General features: G+C 41.9%; 1 protein-coding gene across 1 annotated transcript in view; it reads left to right on the forward strand.

The window, feature by feature from the left end:
- Positions 1-3731: 3731 nt before the first annotated feature.
- Positions 3732-24845, forward strand: part of ST8SIA6 (ST8 alpha-N-acetyl-neuraminide alpha-2,8-sialyltransferase 6) — a 51653-nt gene continuing 30539 nt past the window's right edge. Inside the window, exons 1-2 of the mRNA XM_061181399.1 lie at positions 3732-3736; positions 4361-4450. Coding sequence (XP_061037382.1) covers positions 3732-3736; positions 4361-4450 — 95 coding nt within the window. The remainder of the gene's footprint in view (positions 3737-4360; positions 4451-24845) is intronic.

Here is a 24845-nt window from a genome sequence, read left to right on the forward strand (position 1 = left end):
TAGTTTGTGGGGGGCAGGGGTCCCTCTCCATTCATATCCTAGACTTCTACCTAAATGTGAGATCCCCGGCAGCAGCAGGCTCTGATGTGCTTTCTCTGCTGCTTCCTTTATCATTTCAAGTTCTCCCTGAACATCCAGTCCTTTTGGATGAGCCATTCCAACCTGGTCCCCAGTCATCCTTCCTTGGGTTATAAATCAGCCCACACGACTTGTAGCCATCTCATCTTCTGCCAGGTTACTTGTGACCCCAGGTCTTTGGATTTCCTACTTTCATCTCGTTGTATTTCTCTCTGTCCCCTTTGCCTTGTCTGAGAGATGTCCCCAAATCAGAAGTTGAGGAGGATTTATTCTAATGTCTTCATCTGTGGTGGATGCCGTCTTCTCAAATAGGATTATGGCCTGGCTCAACTCAGACCTGGGAAGGTTTCTTCTTTTCCTCTCTCAAGAGCAAGTAACTCCCTTATGGTTCTCCTCATGAGCTCAGATCTAAGGAACGTCTAATTCTCATTTATTCCCACAACAGAGAGGACTGATGGTCTAGCCCTCTCCCTGGAAGGTCTAATGCCTTCCACTTCTCCACAGGTCCTGGCATCTCTTACGGTGTCAGGTCTTCAAGCATCTTAAAACATGGCGGTTATATTGTTAATTTGTATTTCTGTCACTTTGAATAACAAACATTGTTGAAAACAGCATGAGCTAGGAGTCTTGTCTAAGAGGCAGTGAAAGGGGCTATATTGGCCAGATGCCTAATGTAGACAAACATTTGAAGTTTATGGGTTCCACAGGTCAGTATTTTAGCATTTTCCTAGGAAGATTTTAATGACATTAGATGAAAAAGAAGAAAACTAGGAAGATCCTTTGAATGAAAAGGGGGCAGGAGAGAAGGAGAGAACTCAAGGGGCTCCTCTTTCTGTTCCTTTCACTGTGAAATGACTTCTGTGGGTGGGAGAAGTATTACCATACCGTCCCCTATGGTAGTAACAACAACTGAGGAAACAACACAGAATGCATTTAGGAGAACAAGAACACAACATTTATTTAGTAACTTCCGTGTATCAGCTGTTTTTATACTCATCCCATGTAATCCCTTGTCTTGGTCCATTCAGGCTGCTAGACCTGGACCGAGTGGCTTATAAATACCAGGAATTTATTTCTCACAGTTCTGGAGGCTAGAGGTCCAAGATCATAGCATGTACAGGTCTGGTGTCTGGAGAGCCCACTTTTCCATAGACAGCCATCCTCTCATTGTAACCTCACAAGGCGGAAGGGGACCAGGAAGCCCTCTTGGGCCGATTTTATAAGGGCACTAATCCCATTCATGATCGCCCCCTCCTCATGACTTCATCACCTCCCAAAGCCCCACCTCCTAATACCATCAGCTTGGGGGCTAGGGTTTCAACCTATGAATTTTGGGGGGACACAAACATTCAATCTGTAGCATCCCTATAAACTACCTTATTGAGTAAAGATTCAAAAAAGGATACTCTTGGATTTAAAGGCCAAGGTCAGAGAGTGGAGCCTAGATTCAAGGCTGGCCCTGCTGGCTGACACCTAAGGCCGTTTTTGTCCCTCTGGCTTCATTCTCTCACCTCCACTTCCCCGCAGGTACCCTCATGTGCTTTCCATGGGCCTTCTTTGGTTTCAGTTGGGCAAAGCTGTTTGGACTTTTTACTAACAAGGATACTCTCCGATTTAAGGAAAGTGCTCTGACACCGAACCCTGGGTGCCTGTGTGTCACAGTTTCACAATTCAGTCTTGCGAAGCCATCAAAATTCAAAGCACTGCTGGCTCGGTAATTCACTTCATTAATGGTGCTGCCTGAATAAAATACACAGCAAATTAGAAATAACAAATCCTTGGAAAGTACAGTAATACATTCAGAAAGCACAGAAGGTGAGGCACGTAGACAGAAGGAGGAAGGACGTGGGGAGGGGGAGAAAATGGTATCAAGATAAAGAGGGAGGGACTTACCTGGTGGCGTAGAGGTTAAGAATCCGCCTGCCAATGCAGGGGACACAGGTTCGAGCCCTGGTCCGGGAAGATCCCACATGCCGTGGAGCAACTAAGCCCGTTTGCCACAACTACTGAGCCTGCGCTCTAGAGCCCGCGAGCCACAACTACTGAGCCTACATGCCACAGCTACTGAAGCCTGCGGGCCTAGAGCCCGTGCTCCGCAACAAGATAAGCCACCACAGTGAGAAGCCCACGCACTGCAACGAAGAGTAGCCCCCGCTCGCCGCAACTAGAGAAAACCCGCGCACAGCAACGAAGACCCAATGCAGCCAAAAAAAAGAGAAAAAAGATACAGAGGGATTTTGTGAGCCCATATGTATTTTGTGCACTGTCTTTTTAGACAGCACTTCTGGAGGATTAATTATGAATCTCTCTTGTTTATATCTTTACCTTGATACCTCCTGCTACCTCACCTCCCATATCCAACTTATTATGAAGTCCTGTCAGTTTTACCTCTGGAATAGATCTCAAATCTGTCACCCTCTCTTCCTGCCAGTGGGCAAGTGGATGTGGGCTTCTGGTCCACTCTTGGATCCTGATCGCCTCTTTCTCTGGGCACAGAGGATGATTGCCCTTTTCTGACAACCACTGTGCAGTCAGGTCGGGCATGCAGCTAGTTCTGGCCAGGCTGAAGCATCCGGATACAGAGTAAGACCTTCCAGCACTTTCTTCTCCTGCCACAGCGATTATGGAAGTGGGTTGTTGAAAGGAAGGTGCCCCAAGAGTGCAGTACGCAGTATTCCTAGGTTGCAGGGAGCACGGCCACCCTAGAGAGCTACCCAGTGTCTAGTGGGCATTTCATGAGTAAGAAACAGACCTTTGTGATGCAAAGCCACTGCCATTGGGTGATGTCTGTGAGCACATCATAGTCTGTTCCATCCTGGCTGGCAAAGCAAGTTGCCGTCCTCTCTCTCCTGGAGCCCTGCAGAAGCCTTCTAACTTTCCCACCTTCTCTCTAGTCCTGCTTCCTCTCGTTTCATTTCTCAGTCAACTACTTAAAACACACATGAGGCCAGGCCCATCCATCACTCCCCGCCCCTAACCTCCTATTGCTCCCCGTGTTCTTAGGGTCCATTCTAAACCTGGTTCACCAGGCCTGTGTGCTCTGGCCCCTACTTACTGCTCCAGACACCCTTTAGCCTTTCAGCCTTGAGCCCCACCGGCCTCCTTTCAGCTCCTCAAACATTCTGGGGCCTTTGCACATGCTTTCCCCTCTATCTGGAATGTTCCCCCCTCTTCCCAAAGTAATGCCCTTGGATTACCCTGGGGATCTCCACTCAGATGACACTTTCTCAGAGGCCCCCCGCCCCCGGGATGCAGGCAGCTCCCCACTGCACCCCTCCATGGCACCCACTGCTGTCCTCAGGATCCTAACCACAGATCAGAATTCGTTATTCATTCCTGTGGTTGTTCGTTTGATATACATCGTTCTCTTTAACCAGACTGCAAGCTCCACTAGGGAATGGGACTCTGTGCTGTGTTATCCAGCCCCGTATCCTAAGTCTCCTGTGCCTGGCTCCCAGCACGTATTAGATCCTCAGCAAATACCTTCAGGATGATTAAATAGATGCACTACCAGGAAGCTGGAGTTGTGTGCATGTTTTTGAAGTGTAGAGAAAGTGGTGGTTGATATTTTTTTGGGCATTTACTGTGGTAGGCGTGGTACCAGGTGCTTTTCATTGTTTCCGCTGTTGTGTATATATCATGACAATAGCGCTATGGGGTAAGGACTAGAGATGCAGAAACAGAGGCTTCAATCAGTTCAGTAGCACACATGTGTCCGCAAGGCTCGTTAGGCAGCCCGACTCCATGACCCATTTCCTTAACTCACTTTGTGATTTGGTTTTGTTCCAACTCCAGTTTTTCCAAGTTCATAAAACAATAGCAACAGACCCTTGTATCACAGCTACTGTAATAATCAAAGGCCAGATTTATCTTGCCTTCTTTTGGGAGAGAATTACTGATCTCCTGTGTCTGCATGCTTCCTAGCCAGAGACATCTTTTAAAAATAAAGCCTGCTTACACACACAATGATTAAAACTATTCAATAACTTGTTCATTGTACATACTAACCTCAAAATATGAGAACCTGAAAATACAGTCCTCCATGGAGTGTTCTTTTCTGTTTGACTTTATCATGTCAACTTTCTTTTTTTTTTTTTAATTTAGACCCATTGTTGGAGGTGAACATATCAATTTCCTTTTCCGCAGAGAAATCCAATAAAGGGATGAAAATCAGACCTCAATTGGGCCCACTTTATCAATTAAATCTGCTTTTTTTTGTTAACCATATCTCATAAGCTCACCTTTTAAATCAATCTATTTTTTAATCTCTTTCACAAAACAGCACATATCTGAACGAGAAGTTCCTCCCGCCGACAGAGAGATGCCAAAATCTGCAAGCTGGGTTGGAGACTTTATCTAACAAAACGAGAAAGTAAGTTCTACTCTTTGCATTTAATTTAATTTTTTTTTTAAATGGAACTTTATTTATTTATTTATGGCTGCACTGGGTCTTCCTTGCTGTGCGGGCTTTCTTTAGCTGTGGTGAGCTGGGGCTACTCTTCGTTTTGGTGCGCAGGCTTCTCATTGCGGTGCCTTCTCTTGTTGCGGAGCACGGGCTCTAGGCGTGCGGGCTTCAGTAGTTGTGGCTCGCGGGCTCAGTAGTTGTGGCTCGTGGGCTCTAGGATGCAGGCTCAGTAGCTGTGGTGCACGGGCTTAGTTGCTCCGCGGCATGTGGGATCTTCCCGGACCAGGGCTCGAACCTGTGTCCCCTGCATTGGCAGGCGGATTCTTAACCACTGTGCAACCAGGGAAGCCCTCATTTAATTTTAAATAGGTGTTTTGTAAGTGTCAAAAAATGTTGCACGGCATCTTTGAAATCGTTTGGAAAATAAGACTGTTCGCGAGAAAAGCAAATATCAGACAGTAACGCATATATGTGGAATCTAGAAAAATGGTATAGATGATCTTATTTGCAAAGCAGAAATAGAGACACAGATGTAGAGAACAAATGTATGGATACCAAGGGGGAAAGGGGGGGAGGTGGGAGGAATTGGGAGACTGGGATTGACACACATACACTATTGATACTGTGTAAAGTAGACAACTGATGGGAACATACTGTAGAGCACAGGGCACTCTACCTAATGCATTGGGCTGACCTAAATGGGAGGGAAGTCCAAACAGGAGGGGATATCTGTATGTGTCTGGCTGATTCATTTTGTTGTGCAGTGGAGACTAACACAGCATTGTAAAGCAACCATACTCCAATAAAAATTTTAAAAAAAGACTCCACATGGAGGCATGACCTTGGGCTTGGAGAAGCTCTGTCGGGTGAGGGGGATGGTGAGGGGCTGAACAGTGCAGACCAGGGTCTGGCCCTGGCACTGGGGACTCTACGTATCTGCCTCTGCATCCACATTCACTCGACACTCTGTGTAGTTTTACCAGCTCAGCTTCTCTAGGCCCTCACTCTTTTTGAGAACCCCGTGGCATTCCGGACCCTAGTCTAGAACAACGCACACCTGTATCGAGCCGCTTACAGTCCCATGAAGGTTAACAGGTTGACCCCCCCACCCCACCCCACCCCCGCCCCAGTCCCAGCTGTGGTTCACTCCCAGCTTCCCACACCTGCTGACAATCCTGTATTTCAGAGAGTCTCCAGCACCATCTTCTCCGAACTGGGGAAAAGGAGTTCGAAAAGCTCCGAGCTGCATGCCTGAGAGTCCGATGGTAGAGGCACTGCCTGGGCCTTCCCGGGAAGGGGCAGAGTCTGGCGGCGTGGTGGGGTGGGGGATGGACGCGCCTTCGGCCGGGGCCTGGGCCGGCACCTGTAAATCTCCCTGGAAGGGACTCATCAGAGTTGCATGTCGCTGTGCGCTTGCCTGACCGAGTTGGAAAACTGTGCAGGGTGAGAGGGAGGGCGGGTTCCTCATGGCAGTCTTGCGCAAGGGAGACCCAGCGGCCTTTCCTTCTCTTTTTCTTCCTAATAATCGGTCTGTCAATCAGTCTTTCTCTCTCCTCTGTCTTCCTCTCCTCCTCCTTCCTCCCTCCCTCCCTCTCTCTCTCTCTCTCTCTCTCTCTCTCTATCTCTCACACGCACACACACACACACACACACATCTCTTCCTCTTTTAACGTTAAGAACAGTTTACGGGAGGAAGCAGTTAAAGCTGCCTATAATCCATGTACTTCCGTCCCTGGAGGGTGACCCGGGGGGGAAAGGAAACTGAGGTAGGCAGCCTGGTCTAATCTCCTTTCAACTAGACCTTGGGTAATAGACTAATAATACTTGCTGGGAGGAAGGGACGTTATCCACTGAATGTCCTAGCAGTCTGCTCCCTGCCTGAGGAATTACTTACATTAAATGGAACCCAGGATCCGTGAGGCAGGTCTCCCTGGAGAGCGGCACATGGGCTGTCCAGCTCTCTAGGTGTACGGGGAAATGTTTCCTAGTTTAAACATTCCTGCTGTGTAAGGAACCCAGGGACCTCACTTAGAGGCCTCACCTACCCTTCTGGGCCAGAGGTGCACGTCCAGTGCAGGAAGCCAGGACCGGGGAGGCCCCCTTTGATGTCCCAGGTCCCTCTGCTTTGTCTGAGCCTCCCGACAGCCTGGATCCTTGAAGTTAGTGGGAAAGCCTGCTACCCAGTAAGAATTCTGATTTGAGTGAATCTGGTTTGACAATCCAACCCTGTATGTTCCTGTATGTTAGCTCAGTTTATTACAATGGATAGTCCTCTGGAAATGTTTGTTTTCTTTTCCTTAAATTCCAACTGAGGGGCCTAAGCGTCCTAGAGAAATCCACTGTGCTGCGTACTTGCATTTGCTGCACGGGACCCACTTCTCTCCCTTTGCCACAGTTTGGTCTGTGTCCCTCTTTGCCCTGGGAGGCCGACCTACAGGGACTTCATCCACAGGCTCCTGGCTCCTTTGTCAGCTGGTTTTCTTTGGATTTGACTCAGAGGAGAGCCTAGAAATGGATCAGGAAGACGGAGGAATGAAAAGAAGCTTTTCTCTTGTGACGTTGCTGCAGGCGAATTACATCCTTGACCGAAGGAAGGTGTTCCATCCTTAATGAAGGTCATGACTTTTGTTAAGTGTCTCTCTCTCTCTCCTTTTTCACTTCATTCCCTCCACTGGACTCTTCAGCCTAGGGGTGAGCTCTTAATGGTCCCCTGATACTGTATTTGGATTTTCCTACATCCAGCCCAGGACTTTGGGAAAAGTGCCTTCTTTAAGCTTTTCTTAAATGACTCAGTTTGAGCAGGCCACTGGTTTTGCCAGGACCCTTGCTTATGGTAGATGGGCCAGAACTAACAGTTGCAAACGCTTCTTTTCTCGCACAATAAATACATTGAATTTTGAGGCGGACGTAAAGCAGCTCATGCATTATAGATGGCACTGCACGTCTGTTTTGATCATATTGGAGCCATTGTTTTGCTTGTTGTTTGCTGGGCTCTTTCTGAAACTTTCCCTGAGGGACTCAAATTCCAAATGTCTTGCGGCACCACGCCTCATGAGAGTAGAAGTTGGAAAAATTGGTCTTTGCTCCCCCTTCCCTGCGACAAGCCTGTTGTATTCCTTGCCCGACATGTGAGTCAGCGTGTGAAAGTTTCAACTGACTCTCTTCACCTCTCTCTCTCTGATACGAACTGTCTTCGTTCCGCAAAGTGACAAAAGTGCTTAACGTAACCATGACCCACAGCTGTACTCTGGAGCAAAGCACTTGAGTCGACGTGGCGGAAAGTTCTTTAATCACAGAAGGTGATGTTGTTTTTCAAGGCAGAGGATTTTACGACTCTTCTGTGGGCGTCCACAAATACGGTTAACTGCAGCATGGTAATGAGATTGCCTGGGCATATGTTCTCACGTTTGCGCTCTCACTTTTTTCCTGTTGTTTTGGATTTGGCGCTAAGACCTTTTCTCGGCTGTTCTTTAGAGGGATGCCTTTTCATGACCTGCACAGTTTTCAGCCGGCTCGTGTAATGACCCTGCACTGTTATTCTGTTCGGCAAAGGCCTAGAGAAAGTAGGCATGAGTTACCCATTGTTATGAAAGTGTTATTTTGCACTCAGGAGACTACTTTGTTCAGTTGTATTGTCTATTGTCTGGAACAGGTGTGTTCTGCGACCACTGCTGTTACAGACGTACGGGGGACAATCAGGAAAGCTATACGGTGCGTGGTGATAAAAGGCAATTTCATTTTCTTAGAAATAATGATTTAGCTCTGTTTTTGTCATGGTCTGTTAAAGAGTTAGAATTTTCTCTTTCTTCAGCCAATTTGTCCATTTCAGATGCTTAAATAGAACTTAGGAAGGCGGCACTAGAGTGGGAGGGAAACAGTGCTCTGTCTCCCACTGGTCTTGACTACATTTTTCAATAAAAGGAAGTTAAACAGTTGCCATTGGGAAGACCATTGGGGTGGGGTACCATGTATCACAATTCTTTATTTTCTGTTTAAGACTATGAGCTCCAAGGCTATGAGTTTGTGGTTCTGTCCATGGTGCCTATCACAGGGCTCAGCACATAGTAGTTGCTCAGTAAGTATTTGTGGGATTAAACTAATGAATGAATAAATATACTTCTTAGATCCTCAAAGCATTTTCTCTACTATCTCTAATTTCTAGCTCTTAAAAAATTATCCATAAACTTCACCTCCTTTTTGAAACCTATCTTTCACTTCTCTGGCTCTGTCTCTTACTTTGAATCTGAAGTTCTCTGTTTTTTCCTATCTCATCCTTTCTCCCTGAATGTTTCTCTGGGTTTCTCCATCCCAAACCTTTTTTACCAGGTGTCTCCCAGATAAAATATTATCAGGAACTAAAATGCTACCTAGCCGGGGCTTCCCTGGTAGCGCAGTGGTTAAGAATCCGCCTGCCAATGCAGGGGACACGGATTCGAGCCCTGGTCCAGGAAGATCCCACATGCTGCGGAGCAACTAAGCCCATGGGCCACAACTACTGAGGCTGCGCTCTAGAGCCCGTGAGCCACAACTACCGAGCCCACGTGCCACAACTACTGAAGCCCGCGAGCCACAACTACTGAGCCCACATGCCACAACTGCTGAAGCCCACGTGCCTAGAGCCCGTGCTCTGCAACAAGAGAAGCCACCGCAATGAGAAGCCCGCGCACTGCAATGAAGAGTAGCCCCCGCTCACTGCAACTAGAGAAAGCCCGCACGCAGCAACAAAGTGTAGCTCACCACAACTAGAGAAAGCCTGCGTGCAGTAACGAAGACCCAATGCCGACATAAATAAATAAATAAATAAATAAATATATTTATTTATTTATTTATTTTAAAAAAATCTTTAACATACTACCTAGCCATCTTATCACTGCTAATTTGCATTTTTCAGTATGGCAAAGATTATTTGTAATCTTTTGTGCTATGTGTATATTATTTTAAAATGTTGACCGTATGAATATCCGAGTTGTCCATCTTAGTCCACTTTGTTTCAGACCAATGAGCTGGTTTTTCAAGAGCAGATACTTCAGAGGGGCTGATCCAGGAAATGAACTCATTCCTCCCCATCTTAGGTTTTGCTGCCTCTGTTCCTGTGCCTTTTTCTTCCTGTGTTCCTCTTCCATTTTCCCAGATGATCCTGGATCCCAAGAAAATGTACATCTATATTTCTTCAGTTTCTACCATCTGGTCAGGGTAGATGAACTACTCCAACAAAATCTCCCCAAACGCAGTGTCGTGACACAATCTTGTATTCTCTCTCATGCAGCATTCAGTATAGATATTCCTTCCTGGTCAGGCAACTGTCCTCTGAGTACTGACTCAGGGATTCTGGCTCTTTCCGTCCTATGGTTCAGGCATCTTCAACAGGTGATCCCAGCGTTGCTGCTGAAGGAGAGGGTGCTATGGAGAAAGCACACCCAGCTTGGAGGGGACACACATCACTTCCGTTCATGTTCCACTGGCTGGAACTAGCCCACCTAGATGTTTCGGGTCATGTGACTGGGCTTGGCCAATAGAATGTGAGTGGAGCTGGTGCGTGCTTGGCGTGGGGGAAGTAGTTCCTGGCTGGGATGCTGCTTACAGCAACAGCTATGCTATGGAAACGGAGCGCCAGTCAGTGACGTCAACCAGATATTTCTGCGCCATATGTATTAAATAGCTCTGCCGTTCCCATCATTCTGTTGACTCTAGGCCCTTCAGGTCTTCCTTAAAGATGGAAGGAAACATTTTTCTTAAACAACAGCAATCTCTTACATCTTCTGAACACTTGAGTAGTTTAAATAGTACTTCTAGTGAAAGGAGATATTTAGAGCTCTTCTTAGGCACAGAGTGTAAGCCACTGCCCTGTAACTTCCTGCACAATCACCAGGGCATGAAAAAGTTGCTCGTGTTCAAATAGCTTTTCTTGGTAAGATTCAGATTCTCAGAATTAAGGTTTGGAACACAGGCTTGCATAGGCTAGGTGTGGCTTGAACCATACACTGCTTGGTGAGTGTGTATGTTTGATGAGCTATTTCATGCCGTACCATTTAAAATTACTGAGAACAGAGAATTTTCTGAAAGGATCATCTTAATGGGGCATCCTAAAGATGTCTGTTCGAAGGCTCTGTTTTGCAGGGTGAAAGGCAAAGTGAATTGAAGGCTGGCCCTAAGCGTTCTTCCTGTTTATTATCTCAGAGAGCACAGCATGACCTGAATTGCAGCTTGAAAAGAAGAAGTATAAATTATGGCAGATCAGGCTTCAAAAAACCTGACTCTGAACATATCACTTGACAGCCTGTTAACAAAGCAAGTATTCCTAAGTTTCACTTGTCTGTCAGGAAAAACAGTTTGTGGTCATATACAAGATTTTCTCGGCATAGAATGATATACGACTGGTTCATCTAGCTTTAAATCTATGGTGCTTTCTTTGCTTCTTAAAGAGATACCCACACTTTTGTCTGCCTTTTCATCTCTGACCCTTTAACTTGCCTTTTGTGGTCAGCTTTTAAGGACTAGCCCTTAAAATCTAGCGCTACTTCCTTTCCTTGGTATTGAGGTCAGAAAGAAGAAGTTAACACAAAACCGCCATTCATACTAGCTTGGTATGTTCTTAATATCTTGTGATGTATCTCTTGGTAACCAAAGGAGTGGCTGTGTTTGCTGGTATAAACTTTTAAGTTGGGGCGGGTGAGCTAACATCGAGGCTATGATAGAAGTCTCTGGAAAGTTTTTTTTTTTTTTTTGCAGTTGTGTCAAGTCTATCAAAAGGTGGTTTAGCCATCATTCTGTGACTCAAAGAATACATAAGAAGTAAACCATCATATAATTTAAGAACTTGAAGGAATAGTCTCTTAAATTCTTCTAATCCGTATACTTTTTTATGTGTAAGTTTTGTTTTTCTAAAAAATCTAATTTCCTCAGTTTAAAGATAAAAGTGGGATTATGACTTGTTCAGAGTCAGGCAACCAGTTAATAAAAAGGTGGGAAATAAAATATTTTGCGTGTGGTTGTTGCTGCTAGAAGGTAACTAGAGGAATTCTAGTCTGAATTCCTTAGTTAATATGTGGCAAGAGTTGCTTAGTATCATTTGTTACCATGCTGAAGATTGGAATTGTGAATTATTTGATTATAAGTGTTTGTCAGTGGAAACAAAACCGCATTTTCCCTCAGAGGAAAACTGAAACACTGACTTTCTCGTTATACTGCAATCTTGATTATGTATTCACATTAGGAATTATTTCCAATTTTAGAAGTGGGATGGAGAAAGAAAGCAAATCTGTCATTGATACTTTTGTTCACCACTTTCAAATATGTTAAAGGTATCGTTTCTTTACTATTTGTGGTAACCAGACTTCCAAGATGGCACCCAATGATCATTTCCTCCTGGTATTTACTTGCTTTTCCCCTGCCTCACTGAATAGGGCTGCCCTGTGTAACCAGTATGATATCACAGAAATAACGATGTGGGATTTCAAGGCCAGGTCATAAAAGGATTTGATAGTTCAGCCTTGCCTGCTCTTGGGTTGCTTGCTCTGGGGGAAGCCAGCTACCATGTCATGGGGACACTGAGAGGTCCACATGGCAAGGAACTAAGATCTCCCACCAACAGCAGCACCGCCTTTTCAGCCATGTCAGTGAAGCTCCTTGGAAGTAGATACTTCGGCCCCGACCAACATCTTGACTTTACATCCTAATGAGCTGCTGGTCCAGAACTATCCTGCTAAGCTACTCATGAATTCCTGACCTACAGAAACTGTGCAGTAATAGTTTATTGTTGTAAAACAACTAAACCGCTAAGTTTTGCAGTAATTTTTCACATAACCACGAATAACTAATTGACTACTCAATTCACAATCTTTATGTTATTATATTTTTATCATAATGACAATTATTATGATTACCAAAATTATCAGTAGTGGTAATAACAACTACCGTTTTTGTGGACCTACTGTATGCAAGATAATTTAAGTATATCTACAGTCTTTGCAGTATTTCTTCAGAATAGCTTTTGTTATTCTAATTCCGCAAGTGAAAGAGATGAAGTCAGAGGGTTAAATGGCTTGCAGAACATCAGACAGTTAGAAAAGGCAGAGCCAGGGCTTGGATGAAATTCTGACTGTTTTATTCTCACTACTGTATGGTTCCATCCTTAATGAGAACAGAATTACAAGTCACAAATACAGGAAGAGAAAGGCATTTGACTTTAAAATGTGAAGCTACTTAAAAGCAATATTCCTCCAACATACCATATACTTTCCTCACTTTTTGTTACTTATTTTATTTAGGCATCCGTAATGTAAATATACCCAGGTAGCTTTATCTTGTACAGCAACCGCTGTACCCTGATGGTTACTCGGGGACCAGTATGGCTTTTCTTGGTAAGATCATGGCGGATGGCTAATTTTTGTCATAGTTCAAAACTAATATCTGAAACCTTTGGGTGTTTTTATGTTCTAATCATATATTAAGTTTCAATTTCAGAAACACACAGCAACTTCTCTGTGTCCAGCACTATGAAAGGCACAGAGACAGTGATTCTCAACCTGGAGGTGTGTATCATACTCCCTGGGAGCTTTTTCAAAGGATGCGTGGTTGAGAACAGGTTGAGAACTCTTGCTTAAGGAGCACAATGATAAAGAAATTATTTCTACTCTTTAGCAGCTTGCAGTATATTAAGAAAGTCAGGGACTTCCCTGGCGGTCCAGTGGTTAAGATGCGGCACTTCCACTGCAGGGGCCACGGGTTTGATCCCCAGTCGGGGAACTAAGATCCTGCATGCCACACAGTGCGGCCGAAAAATAGAAAAAAAACCAAAAAGCAACAGAAAGACAAAACACCAACAACAAAAAAGTCAGAGAGTTACAATACTTTAGTTTCTCCTTCTCGATCTTTGTAGATTCCTCCTCATCTCCCCTCACTTTTGACACTGGAGTGTTCCAGCGCTCAGTCTTCAGACCTCATTTCTTTTCCTCCTCAGACCTCAGGGACCTCATTTAGTCTCATGGATTTAAATACCATCTACATACTGATGATTCCCAAGTTTGTATTTCCTGCCTAGACCTCTTTCCAGGTTTGTATTACCTCTGCCCAGTGATCACCTCCCTGGGGTACTCATAAGGAATCTCAAACCTTATAAATCTCACAGGATCTCCTGGATCCACCCCCCTGAACTTTGTGCTTCAGCACTGTTCTCCATTTCAGTTAATGGCAAGTCTATTCTTCCAGTGCTCAGATCTAAATGCTTGGAGTTATCCTTGACGCCTTTCTTTTTATCCATCCCATTGTCTGTCATTAAATCTCACTGGCCACCTTGAAGTCATACCCAGAAGCTGATAATTTCTTACTCACTCTATCACTTCCACCCTGGACCAAGCCATCTTTATTCCACTCCTGGATTGTGGCCAACATCTCTAAATTGGTCTTCTGGCTTTCACCCCTGCTCTCCTAGAGACTCTTCTCAATGAAGTAGACAGTGGGAACCTTTCTAAATGTAAGTCAGATCAGGTCACTTTTCTGTTCTAATGTCTTCGCATTTCACTCAAAATAAAAGACAAAATTCTTAAAGTAGCCTACAAGGTCCTTAGAGCACTTCTCAAATATACATGTAATATATTTGCCAATAACAGCACAAAGGAGCTGTTATGGGTGGGAGCAGAGTTGCATCAGGCTAAGGAAATGACTACAAATGGTAAAGTAATAATTATAACAATGTGTAGTTGGGTTTATAACATTAATAGATGTAATATTGTATAACAAAAATTCCACAAAAAGAAGAAAAAGGGGAGAGAGTGATATAAGAGTAATATTTTTATATATTAGAGCAATTAAGCTAGTATAAACTGAAAGCTGATTCTGATAAGATGTGTATGGTAAACCCTAGAGCAACCACAAAAAATATAGTTAAAATTATTAAAGATGTCAAAATGCTACATTAGAAAAATTCACTTAAGGCATAGGAAAGCTGTAAAGGAGGAATAGGGGAACAAAAAATACATGAGACATAAAAAAACAAAAGTAAAATGGCAGAGGTAAATCTAACTGTATCAGTAATAACATTAAATATGAGTGGATTAAACCATGCAATCAAATGACAGAGATTGTCATACTGGATTAAAAAGCATGATCAAACTGTGCTATCTACAGAAGACACATTTTTGGATTCAAACACACACATACATTGCAAGTGAAAGGATGGAAAAATATATATCTTGCAAACAGCAACCACAAGAAAGCTTGAGTGGATATATTGATATTAAAAAAAATAAACTTTTAAAACAAAAAGTGTTAGTAGAAATAAAGCAGATCTTACCATTATAAAAGGGTCAATCCAGCAGGAAGATATAACAGTTATAAACACATATACATCTAATAACAGAGCACCAAAGTACACAAAGCAAAAACTGACAAAGGGAATAAATAATTCAGCAATAATTGGAGATTTTAAATACTCTGTTTTCAGTAGTGGATACAACACCAGACAGAAGATCAACAAGGAAATAGTAGAATTGAACAACACTATAAACCAGCTAGACTTAACAGACATCTATAGAGTACACCACCCATCAACAGAATATACATTCTTCTCAAGTGCACACAAAACATTGTCCAGGGTAAATCATATGCTAGATTATAAAACAAACCTCAGTAAATTTAAAGAATAGAACTAATGCAAAGTATGTTATGTGACCACATTTTAATGAAATTTAAGATGAATATTCAGGAAAAATAATTGAGAAACTCACAAATCTGTAGAAGTTAAACAACATACTCTTAACTATGCAGTGGGTCCAAGAAGCAATAGAAAGGGAAACCAGAAAATACTTGGAGATGGATGAAAATGAAGACACAATAGGCCAACGTTTATGGGATATGCAGGAGGTGATAGCTAAAGTGTACAAGACGTCTTTTTGAGGTGGTAAAGGTGTTCCAAAATTGACTGTAGTGATGGTTGCACATATCTGCGAATACTCTAAAACCCACTGACTTCTCTGCTTTAAATGGGTGAGCTGTATGGCATACTAATTATACCTCAGTGAAGCTGTTAAAAACTTTAACAGGTCTGCAGATCTTTTGAGGATTTTATTTTAAGACAGAGTCTGATTCTGTAGGTGTGAGGCAGGGCCCGAGAATCTGCATTTCTAATAATCTTTCTATGTGTTGCCAATACTGCCAGTCTGAGGTCCACACTTTGAATAGCAAGGCCTCTACCATCAGATTTCCTGTGACCTTTCTGACCTCATCTCCTGGCACCTTCATAAGTGGATTCCTGAGTGACTCGTGTGTGATTTCCAACCAACCTGACCATCTTGCTGCTCCTCAAACATACCGTGCCTACCTCTACCTCTGGCCTTCGCACTTGTCCTTTCCTTTGCATAGAATGTTCTTCTCATTCCCAAACCCCCATATGTGTATCGCTTACTTAATCCCTTTCTTCAAGTCTCTGCCCAACTCTTACCTCCCAGGGAGGTCTTCCCTGACCACCCCACTTAGATTGCAGCCCTATTTCACATAGTTTCTTTCCCTCTTTTCCTGCTTTATTTTTCTTCACAGTACTAAGTACATTATACTTCAACATGCTTCAACATACTTCAACATGCTTTTAATTTATGTATTATTTGATGTACAGTTTGTTAGGGCTGCCATAACAAATTACCATAGACTAGGTGGCTTAAACAACAAAAATTTATTTACTCACAGTTCTAGAAGTCTAAGACTGAGGTGTTAGCAGGTTTGGTTTCTCTGAAGCCAAAACCAAGTCTCTCTCCTTGCCTTCATGCTGTATGTATGAAGCATACATACATGGTCTTTTCCGTATGTATGGTCTTTTCTGTATGTAGGCCAGCCTCCTGGTATCTCTCTGTAAATAAAAACTTCCTTTTCTTATAAGAACACCAGTAGATTGGACTCGGGCCACCCTAACGGTCTCATTTCAATTTAATCCCCTATTTAAAGGCCTTATTTCCAAATATAGTCATATTCTGAGGTACTGGGGGTTAGGGTTTCAACGTATGAATTTGGGGGAACACAGTTCAGCCCATACATTGGGTTTATTGTCCATAATCCCCTATTACAATATAAATTTCATGAGAATGTGCATTTTTTTAAAAAAATTTATTTTGTTCACTATTTTTATTATTGGTCTCTAGAACAATACCTTGCACATAACAGATGCCCAGTAAGTACTTATTAAGTAAATACATGAAAACAAAAGGTAAGTGCTATAGAGATATTTAGTGGATTTAGGGTGGTGCAAAGGACATAGGAGAAAGAGATCAACTCTGCTTATGTGAGTCAGAAGAATTTAAAAGGCAAAAGGTTCATAGCCATTCATATATGGTTTAAAAATCTTACCAGGTGCAATATCCATGCTAGCTTCTTCACTCTTGTAACTCACTCTAACTATATAATGTTACTCTTTAAGAGATGGAGAAACAATTTATTGGTTCTTTCTGATTCCTTGCAATATGTAGGATCCTAGTTCTAAAAATTTATAGTATAAGATCACTAAACTGTTATTTTCAACTCTGGATATCCTCTTATATGTGAAGATTTCTTTCCATAAACTTGAAAAGTGGGTCATCTTTTTTTCATCTTCAGAAATCATACAGCAATAGTGTTGTGAGGGAAAATGTGAGAATCGTAAATAGCAGCCTCAGTCCTTGTTTATTCATTCTTTCCATCCTGGTGATGTATTTGCATGTTGCAGATATTTGTGAAGGGGATACTTTTTAAAAAAAATATCTTTATTGGAGTATAATTGCTTTACAATGTTGTGTTAGTTTCTGCTGTACAACAGTGTGAATCAGCTCTGTGTATACATATATCCCCATATCCCCTCCCTCTTGCGTCTCCCTCCCACCCTCCCTATCCCACCCCTCTAGGTGGACACAAAGCACCGAGCTGATCTCCCTGTGCTATGCGGCTGCTTCCCACTAGCTATCTATTTTACATTTGGTAGTGTATATATGTCAGTGCTACTCTCTCACTTCATCCCAGCTTACCCTTACCCTCTGTGCCCTCAAGTCCGTTCTCTACATCTGCGTCTTTATTCCTGCCCTGCCATTAGGTTCATCAGTACCGTTTTTTTTTTTTTTTTTTTTTAGATTCCATATATGTGCGTTAGCATACAGTATTTGTTTTTCTCTTTCTGACTTACTTCACTCTGTATGACAGACTCTAGGTCCATCCACCTCATTACACATAACTCAATTTCGTTCCTTTTTATGGCTGAGTAATATTCCATTGTATATATGTACCACATCTTCTTTATCCATTCATCTGTTGGTGGACATTTAGGTTACTTCTTAAAATGATATTTTTTGTTGGACTGTGAGGTACTGCTTGACTTTGGCATTATATCAAATGAGTCCAGTGAAGTAAATTGTTACCCCAAAATAATTCTGATAAATAGCACCATGAATAGCTTTCCACTTACGCTATGTATTCCTGTTTCATCTTCCAGATCTACTCTCTACCTTTTTCATTCTTGCTGTGTGCTCCAGGAGGCTGATTTCCTTGTGCTGCCTTAGTTGGATTCTCATAACTTTTGGCTTCTGGTTAGGGTCACTTTCTGGAAGTCATTGGTATGAGAGTAAAAAATGGGAAGAGAGAAAGTTTGGGGTACTTATTCCCCTGGATCTCTCTCTGTGGGAGTGGTTTAGGGATGACTTCATCCTCTACCAAAGGCCACCTCTCCAGTCCTGTGGCCTTCTTCTACACCTCTAGCTATAGCTCTTTCTGGCTAGTGTATGGACTTAGGGTGGTAACAGCTTTCCTACTCTACCCCTATTGTAGCCTCAGTGTGCTTCACCAATCCGTGTAGCCTTTCCTTTACCACGTCCCACCCCTTTGTAAATGGATACCCCCTTCCGTTTTGGTTGGCTAAAGTTAGTCACTGCTTGCAGTATTTCCTAGCACGTGTCTTAAACATACAATTACTGTCCAAACCCCAAAAGTTAATGATCCAGGACAGAGAAAGTGTTCTTTAAAAAAAAAATCAATATCTGGCTTTTTCAAATGTGGCAATTTGGAGATTTCAGTGGCGCTGTGAAGAAGAACATTGGCATCTTTAGGAATTCATTCCTAAAGCTGTTTTGGAATACTTAACTTGCCTGAGGGACACTAAAAGGTATGCAGAGAATAAAAGTTTGAATCCTTTTCTCCTATGCCAAGTGACAATAATCACAGCATTCTAATTAGAAGTTACCATCACGCAGAGTTAAAAACGATGTAAATGGAATTCTCTTGCCTTTAGTGGTTGAAATGTCAGTATGTCAGTACCATGTGTAGCTCAGTTCAGTCTGCTTGCTACATATTTCTCTTTTTTAGCTGTCACACATTCATCAGCCATTCCTTTAGCATTTGCCTTACCTATTGAGGTGCTCCTATGTTGGGTGCATAAATATTTACAATTGTTATATCTTCTTCTCGGATTTATCCCTTGATCATTATGTAGTGTCCTTCTTTGTCTCTTGTAATCGTCTTTATTTTAAAGTCTATTTTGTCTGATATGAGAATTGCTACTCCACCTTTCTTTTGATTTCCATTTGCATGGAATATCTTTTTCTATCCCCTCACTTTCAGTCTGTATGTGTCCCTAGGTCTGAAGTGGGTGTCCTGTAGACAGCATATATATGGGTCTTATTTTGGGATCCATTCAGCCAGTCTATGTCATTTGGTTGAAGCATTTAATACATTTACATTTAAGGTAATTATCAATATGTATGTTCCTATTACCATTTTCTTAATTGTTTTGGGTTTGTTTTTGTAGGTCTTTTCCTTCTCTTGTGTTTCCTGCCTAGAGAAGTTCCTTTAGCATTTGTTGTAAAGCTGGTTTGGTGGTGCTGAACTCTCTTAGCTTTTGCTTGTCTGTAAAGGTTTTAATTTCTCCGTCGAATCTGAATGAGATCCTTGCTGGGTAGAGTAATCTTGGTTGTAGGTTTTTCCCTTTCATCACTTTAAATATGTCCTGCCACTCCCTTCTGGCTTGCAGAGTTTCTGCTGAAAGATCAGCTGTTAACCTTATGGGGATTCCCTTGTATGTTATTTGTTGCTTTTCCCTTGCTGTTTTTAATATTTTTTCTTTGTATTTAATTTTTGATAGTTTGATTAATATGTGTCTTGGAGTGTTTCTCCTTGGATTTATCCTGTATGGGATTCTCTGCACTTCCTGACCTGAGTGACTATTTCCTTTCCCATATTAGGGAAGTTTTCAACTATAATCTCTTCAAATATTTTCTCAGATCAGCCATTCCTTTAAAAAGTAATGCCCAGTGGAAATGATTGGCTGTACTGACTGAAAATCTTATACTGCTGTATTGACTTGCAGAATTTATTTTCATGTAGACCTGAGCTCTTCAGGGGTTTTATAGAGACTAACTACTAAAGACTGTTTGACCTACACAGGATACCACTTAGAAGCTTACTGACTTAATATTATTGGGGTGTCTCCACCCATTTCAGTAGACAAAAAGATTGGCTTTCACCATGAAGAGATGTTATAGGAAACTAAATCAGTACCTCAGCTGTTTACATAGGACTGATAAATGAATATCTTCAAGATAAGGTCTAGGCATCTAATAAGTACCCAATAAATATTTAATGATTAAGTTAACTAACCATAAATTGTGCCTTTTGAAAAGTCCTATTTATATCTTAATTGAAATAAAACTAGTCACAGCAGGTGGGTCTTCATCTCCAAAGAGACGTCTCTAGAAAAACATTTTATTATTATTCTTTATTGAGGTATAGTTGATTTAAAATATTATGTTAGTTTCAGGTGTACAACGTAGTGGTTCACAATTTTTAAAGGTTATGCTCCATTTATAGTTATTATAAAATAGTGGCTATATTCCCTGTGCTGTACAATATACTTTCATAGCTTATTTATTTTATACACAGTAGTTTGTACCTCTTAATTCTCTACCCCTGTCTTGTCTTTCCCCCTTCCCTCTCCTCACTGGTAGCTACTAGTGTGTTCTCTATAGCTGTGAGTCTGTTTCTTTTTTGTTATATTCACTAGTTTTTTTTTTTTTTAGATTCCACCTATAAGTGATATCATACAGTATTTGTCTTAGAAAAATATTTTAAATTTTAATATTATATTTACCTAGTATCATTTTTGTATGTTATTTATAATCTGTATCTCATTTTGAGTATTATTAATAATGACTGAAATAGACATTATTTATTCCTTTGAAAATAACTTGCTGCGTTATTTAGTATGATTTATTGTATGTCTTGGTACCAGAAAATACTTCTGATGGGATTGATTTGCAGTTTCATTCTGAAAATAGATGAGATGCAGCATGATATATTGGAAAGAGAGCCAGAGTGTGAATTAAAAGATGTGAGTTTAATTCTTAGTTCATCTCCTTACAGTACCACATTGAGAAAGCTGTTTATCTTCTCAGAACTTTTAGTTTTGTCATCCATAAAAATGGGGGTGATATCATAGGGGTAGCTGCCTCTCACAATTTTTGGGTGAAGACCATACTTTGCAATTGAAAACCAACTATAACTGTAAATTTGCAGAAAGTCTGACGTGATTTAGAGCATTTTACTCAACAGGAAAATTCTATAGAGGCACATTTGTTTCACAGATTGGTCCGCACTCGTAGCATCCATGTGATTTTCCTTCTCTAGCCATGCTCCCACCTTACAAATCATGATGGTGCTGTGGTAGTCTTAATTATCTCAAAAAGCTCGTTGGTGATTTATTGTTCAGTAGAAAAGGACCAGCATATAGGGGAAAAAAACTCCCTGTAACATTCCTTATTCTTTAGTCTTCCCCTTTATAATACCAGAGGATAATGCTTCATTTCTAAGCATAAAAAAAGATTCTTTGAACACAGCAACTCCAGGAAGTAAGTAGCTTGAGTATTGTCTAATGATTATAAAATGACCAGGAGTATTTCTCCTTTTAAAATATTGATACATAGGTCTGCTGTAATGTGTTTGACTTGCTTTTAAGTATCAGGGACTATAAGGTCAAAAGCCCTTCTATGCAGCTAACTTACTAGTAAAATCAGATACATTATGATTGGCATCTTTCAATATTAAGTTACATTGGAGCCAGCTACAATTTATTGGGAGACATATGGCATGAAAACAAAACGTTTTTAAGACTATACATACTTTACAATACACTTTTATTCTAACTGGCAGTGGATGATAATTTTAATGTTCTAGACTAAACTTGATATAATGGGAAGGATGATTGTCAAAATGACACAAACTCTGCTTCTCAAGTAAGCCAAAGTTGAAGTATAATATACAAAAGAGTGCTTAAAACCTTTGGAGAAATAAAGTCATCTGTAATTTCCCGAGCTTGGAGTTGCTCCTTGGATCTAATATGATAGTTTTGTTTCACTGAGGCTTAGGACCCCTCTGAATCAGTTTTCTTGATGAGTCAGGTGTGGCAGCAAAGTCTTACCGGGCCTTCTCGGCCGGCCTCCATAAGGCTCAAACTGGGGGAAGACTGGAAGGTTCTGAGCAGTCTCACAGGTTGTGGAGCAGGGGTGGAGAAGGATGGGGCAGTGGTGCACTCATGTTTAACAACTAGCTTGAGGAGAAAGCCCTGACTGGCCACATTTGCTGCTTCCAGTGATGTAAATAGTCCCACCTTGGCTAATTCCAAGCTACCAGTGGTTTAACAACCTGCTCACAACGTTGCTGGACATTTACCAGGCAGTTCTTCCACGCTTGTATGAGCCAGCTCTAGCACAATAATGAGAAAGAAGGTATGGAGCTAGGAAGAGAGGTTCCCCGCACCCATCCTGCGGCAGCAAAGAGAGTTGAGAAAAGAGCTTACTCTCAAGTCCAAGAGTTGGCCAAAATGAGATAGGGATTTACTGTGTTTTTTGCTTTTACAAGTTGCACAGGTTAGATCTCTCACAACATAACCCCTTTCCTCTATTTCCTGTGTGAAATCTCAGCAAATTCTGCATTGATCACGATTGAGGGAGTTCAGAGTCGAAGATGGAGGCAGTCATGGGTTAATCATTGCAAAAAGGGTAAAAGTGTAACCAGATACGCACACGTGCACACTCATTTTATTTCATGCTAAGAAATTGGGGGGCTTCCCTGGTGGTGCAGTGGTGAAGAATCCGCCTGCCAATGCAGAGGACACGGGTTTGAGCCCTGGCCCGGGAAGATCCCACATGCCGCGGAGCAACTAAGACCATGTGCCACAACTACTGAGCCCACATGCCACAACTACTGAGCCCACGTGCCACAACTACTGAGCCCGCACGCCACAACTACTGAGCCCGCAAGCCACAACTGCTGAGCCCATGTGCCACAACTACTGAAGCCTGCACGCCTAAAGCCCATGCTCCGCAACAAGAGAAACCACCGCAATGAGAAGCCCCTGCCCGCCGCAACTAGAGGAAGCCCGCACACAGCAACAAAGACCCAGGGCAGCCAAAAATAAATAAATAAATAAATTTATTAAAAAAAAAGAAAAGAAAAGAAAAGAAACTGGGAAAGTAGGAAGGATGAGTTGGGTTAACGGACTGGCTGAAGTGACTGACGAGCTACTGAGCTCTAATCTGAGGCTCTTCAGGCAATATGCTGAAGGAGGGGTAGGCTTTAATATAGGGTGACTTGTGAACGGGTCAAGGGAGTGCACGTCAGCACTGGGGAATGTTACTGAGTAGAAGCCATAATCCATGGAGGAAGGAAATATTGCTTTGAACTTACAGTAGTTTATGACATTACATTTTGTATTTATAATTAAATTACTCACGTATTTCCTGGGTTAACAAGAATAATCAGCTTGACCTGGGATTGTGTTAGTCTAGAAATGCTCAGCCATCGAGGTCCTGTGGGGAAAGGCATAGTCTAGAAGGGCAGCCAGTGTGTAAACACGGAACGAAATTCAATGTGAGAAAGGCTATTATAGGAGTATTGGTCTAAGGACTCTGAGAACACATAGGAAGTAGCAACTTCTCAGCTCTTTAAAAAGCATATTCATTTAAATATACTGTAGGTTCAACGTGACTAGAATTTTGAATTTTAGATATTTTGTCCTCAACAATGGCCGATGTATAATGCTCATTATCGTATTTATATCACCATGGAAAATACAATTTTTTAGCCCAATATGAACATTTTAGAAGTTTTTTGAGGGGTAAATGATGTGCAATATACTGTAACTTAAGCGTGCCACGTGAGGAGTCTTGGCATATGCGTGTACCATTACTCCAGTCAGGATTAGGAAGACATCCATCCCCCATCAAAGGTTTCTCGTGCTTTTTTGTCATCCGTTCCTCTGTACCACTGCTGCCCCTCGTGTGCCAGCCCCCATTTCCAGACAACTCCTCACGGGCTCTCTGTCCCTGTAGGCTAGTTTTCATTTTCTGGAGTGGAATCTACGTTGTGTACTCTTTTTTTGTCTGTATTTTTTCATCCAGTGTACTTACTTTGAGATTGATCTATGTTTTTGCAGGTATCAATGGTTCATTTCTTTTCATCACCAAATAAAAGCAGCACTATTCCTTTGTAAGTAGATACCACCATCTGTTCATCCATTCACCTCTTATGATGTTCACGTGATAGTTATTTGGGGCTGTTACAAATAAAGCTGCCATACAAGTCTTTTTGCGGATGAAAGTCCGCATTTCTCTTGGAATACCTAGCAATGGAACAGCTGGGTTGCATGGGGTATATGTAGGTTTACCCTTTGAAGAAGTTACCCAGTGGTTTTCAGAAGTTGTTGTAGATTTTACATTCTCACCAGTAGTGTATGGGAGTTCCACTTACTCTGTTCCTTGCCAAACTTCGTGTGGTCTGGCTTTTCAGTTTTAGCCATTCTAGTGGATGCAGAGTAGCATATCATTGTGATTTTAGTTTGCAGTTCCCTAGTAGCTAATGTTGTTGAGCATCTTTTCATGGGTTGATTTGCGACCTGTTTACCATCTGTGGTGAAGTGTCTGGTCAAATCGTTGGCCCAGCTTTTAACTGGGCTGTTTGCCTTATTGAACTTTGAGTTCTTTACATATTCTGGATAGCATTCCTGGTACTGCAGATTTGCTGGTATGAATTCCTTTAGCCTTTTTATACCTGAAAAAGTCTTTATTTTACCTTCATTTTTTGAAAGGTTTGCTCACCCTCGAATCCTAGATCGACAGTCCTGCCAAATCCTGTACTGTATTTTAATGGCATTGTTCCACTGCCTCTGACTTGCATTGTTTCTGACAAGTGTGCTGTAATTCTTATCTTTATCTCTGTGTACATAATGTGTCTTTTTCCTCTTTTACTTTTAAGATTTTCTCTTTATCACTGGTTTAAAGAATTTTTTTTTATTATGTGCCTTGGTGTAGTTTTCTTCATGTTTCCTGTGCTTTGGGTTTGTTGAGCCTCTTGGATCTGTCGGTTT

This window comes from Eubalaena glacialis, chromosome 2 (genome assembly GCF_028564815.1).
Source record: "Eubalaena glacialis isolate mEubGla1 chromosome 2, mEubGla1.1.hap2.+ XY, whole genome shotgun sequence".
NCBI lineage: Eukaryota > Metazoa > Chordata > Mammalia > Artiodactyla > Balaenidae > Eubalaena > Eubalaena glacialis.